Source organism: Lygodium microphyllum, chromosome 28, assembly GCF_053477565.2.
Source record: "Lygodium microphyllum isolate KBCC chromosome 28, Lygodium_microphyllum_v1.1.10, whole genome shotgun sequence".
NCBI lineage: Eukaryota > Viridiplantae > Streptophyta > Polypodiopsida > Schizaeales > Lygodiaceae > Lygodium > Lygodium microphyllum.
Genome location: NC_141162.1, coordinates 16,201,592 through 16,204,880, shown reverse-complemented (window position 1 = coordinate 16,204,880; position 3,289 = coordinate 16,201,592). Strand labels below are relative to the sequence as shown.

Sequence of the window (3,289 nt, the reverse complement as noted above, 5' to 3'; positions counted from 1 at the left end):
CATAATTGATAATGACAACCCCTTGTAACAGCTCTTCCTTGCTGAGGCTTCACTTAAGATCCTGCATTCTACATCTTAATGAGTAGAAGGAATTCACTGTTACCCAAATTCATGTCTTTGAAAGAACACATACTACTGTTGTGCATGTTATCTTACACTGTTTCTGCCGTTGCACTTTGAGACAGAGAGCACCTTTTGCAGTAAAAGTTCTATGAGAAACTAATTACACTTGTTTTGGGAGCACTCAAGGGCAATCATGGTCAACTTTACTTCACTGATCTTCTATCGTACTGTATATTCGAATGGCAAGCTTTATATTTACTAACCTTTTATGTAATAAGTTTTAACCATCAGTTACGCAATTATGAGATGATTTTAATGTGCATTGTCTTATTTCAGCAAGTGCTCTTGCAGGGTTAGTTTACAATCTTTACAAACTCAATTTAAGGGCTATTATGTGGATCATAATCTGAATCATTTGGATCATCTTCCTCATTGGTAGTGCTAGAAGCATCACTATCCAGAAAACTGTCGTTCTCATCATCTTCTGCCTGGTGTGATCGTGTGTCTTGAAATTCTTCGATTTCATCTTCATGATCATCATCATCATCATCTTGTTCACTAGTAGAATCGCCCTCATCCTGCTGAGAACTTTCATTTGACTGGCTTCCATCAGTCTCTTCTTCCTCTTCCTCCTCTGTATCAAGTTCATGTTCTTCACCACCAACAGACTCTTGTGTGGAGACCACATTACCTCCTTGCTCTTCAGTTTGAGTACTCTCTTCACCTTCAAGCTGATCTCCCTCCTGCCATTCTTCAATGGTGTTAATAACAGCACGGATGTCTTCTTCCATGGTGAAATCCACAGGCTGGCCTGTATTAGCATCCCACAATCTTGCATCCTCAGGGTACCTATGCCCAATGCCAAAGACCTCATACAAGAGCTTGTGCAAGTCCTTATTGCAAACACAACACCTGGTCCGAGTCGGCATCACTTGGACAAGACATAACAGATGGTAACGGTGACCACAGTTGAGGGTGTACCATCCTGATGCAACGTCAAAATCATCGAGGCAAATGGGACACGACCCCACCCCATTCAAATCAGAAACTGGCGTCGCAGCTGAAGACAGTACAACCTCTTGTGGCTTCTGAGCAATGACTACCTCAAACTTTTGGCCCATCCTGAGCTTCGAGCGCGTCCTTCTGGCCAAAGCAAGCCTTGCATCCTCCAGCTCCTTCATCAGCCCCTCTCTCTTGAGAACCTCAACACGCAAAGCCACTTCCAATGCACAAATTTTATTCTGCAACTCCCCCATCTCCTCCTTGCTCCGGTCATGGGAAGAGCTCTTGATTTTCATGGCATAGATGAACTCTTTGAGTGCCTCAACCTCCCCCTTGAGGCACTTGTTCTCCTCCTGAAGTGAGTTGCAAGTATGATGTAGGTTCTCCTCCACCTTCTCATCATGTTCCACTTCTATCTGGAGCTTGTCCTCTAGGTTCTTGATCAATGGCCCAATGCTTGATAAGAAATGCTGATTTGGATTTCGATCTGCCACATATTCATTCCAGTGCTCTCTGATGCTCGATTCCTCCTCTGCGGTAGGTGGACAAACTGGATATTTGGTATGTACACAAGGACCTGTCCATATAAAACAGTTGTCCTGTTAAATCAACAAAGAGGAGCTCACTACAATGGAATTTGCCTTACAGTGCTTGAAACAAACTTTGTCTGAAACCATTTCACAATTCAGCCAAATAGATGCAACTTCCTTCCTTCTTACAGAATTAGAGGTACGTGATACATTCACACAATGCACAGTACTATCAATAGACGTCCATAGTCAACTGTAACTATAATCAGTGAGTGTTTTTACAACCTTCATTCCCAATGATGTTTGTTGCATCTTTGGGAATTAAAGTTGTAACAAAATAAGCGGTGTTCCATCTTCCAATAAAACCAAGCATGCTTCTTACGTGCCTACCATCTACCAGGGTCCAAGATCCATTTTTCAAATTTGTGGGGTTTCACCATTTGACAAAACAAGATATAAATCCCAATAAGTTCTTGTTTGCTTTTAATTAATGCACAAAAATAATGTATGTCAGGAATCAATCATTACCTCTTTACACACTTCTTCTCTGCAGTTCCTTTTTTATATTACTGTGTTAGAACCCCAAATGGGGTGACATAAACATTTTCACACACACACACACACACACACTCTCTCTCTCTCTCTCTCTCTCTCTCTCTCTCTCTCTCTCTCTGTGTGTGTGTGTGTGTGTGTGCCATTTCTTTTAGCATATACAATACACTATATTCTTCTCTCTCTCGGAATGCAATTGGGCTTCATTTACCCCTCTTATCATGCCCTCTCTTTTAGCATATAAAATACAGTAAGTTTTTATCTGTCTCTGAATGTAATTTGGGTTTCAGCTTGACTAGCCCCCTCTCAAACAAGCACAACTTGAAGATCCATTCTATAAAAAGAGAGAGAGAGAACCTTGATCATCACAGGCTGAGGGATGAGACGCTCCTCGGTCTGTTTGCGGATCCTGAATCATCGTTTTGCCTCCTCCTCCTCCTCTTTCGTGACGCGATGATGTTGATGTCGACGACGACGATGATGATAAAACATGGCTGGTCATTTCTGTGTAGGAAGAAATCCCTCTTCCTCTGATCCGGATCGATGGATGAATATATCGGAATCAAAATGGATTATAGCACAGATGCTGTGATTATGTACTGTTGCTGAGAAAGGATGGCGTGCAGACAGACGCACAGAGAGAGGGAGAGAGAGAATCAAATGGATCCTTTGCTTCCTGAGTATATGCTGCATCTGTCATTTTGATGTCCTGATTATCTCCCTGAGTTTAGGTTTTCCTCATCTTTTGTTCTCTTTGACAAGCTTATAATTTGATAAGACAGCAGATTCCTGAATGAGAATCTCCATGGATGCCTTACTCATTGAGAAAGAAATGTCAATCATAAGCAACATCATACAACATATTTCTTTAATGAGTAGTTATATTTTATAGTTAGTGTTAGCAATCTCATTGATAGATCAATGATCTATCCAACCTTTTCTCTAACCCTCTTTTCCCCCCCATGATTGCATCTTATAATTAAAAGCCCAAAAGAGGCTTCCTTCTCAAACACCATTAGAGGCCTTTCACACACACATTGTTTCAATTTGAAGGGCACACCATTTTAATTACAATTGCACATTCACATTCACACCACAAAGGCAACCTGTCGCAAAAAAAGTCATGATAGATGAAAATTACA

General features: G+C 41.2%; 1 protein-coding gene across 2 annotated transcripts; it reads right to left on the bottom strand.

Annotated features, from left to right (window-relative positions):
* Nucleotides 1-250: 250 nt before the first annotated feature.
* LOC148011199 (uncharacterized) lies at nt 251-2,966 on the bottom strand. Of its 2 annotated transcripts, none has more exons than XM_087670264.1 (2): nt 2,505-2,646; nt 251-1,664 (listed from the first exon to the last, which is right to left on the bottom strand). In XM_087670264.1, exons 1-2 carry the CDS (start codon nt 2,511-2,513, stop codon nt 444-446), a joined length of 1,230 nt encoding a protein of 409 aa, XP_087526390.1. In that variant the 5' UTR covers nt 2,514-2,646; the 3' UTR covers nt 251-443. The 2 variants fall into 2 exon arrangements, with proteins under 2 accessions (XP_087526390.1, XP_087526389.1); XM_087670263.1 differs by having other exon boundaries at nt 255-1,642; nt 2,505-2,966.
* Between the last annotated feature and the right edge of the window lie 323 nt (nt 2,967-3,289).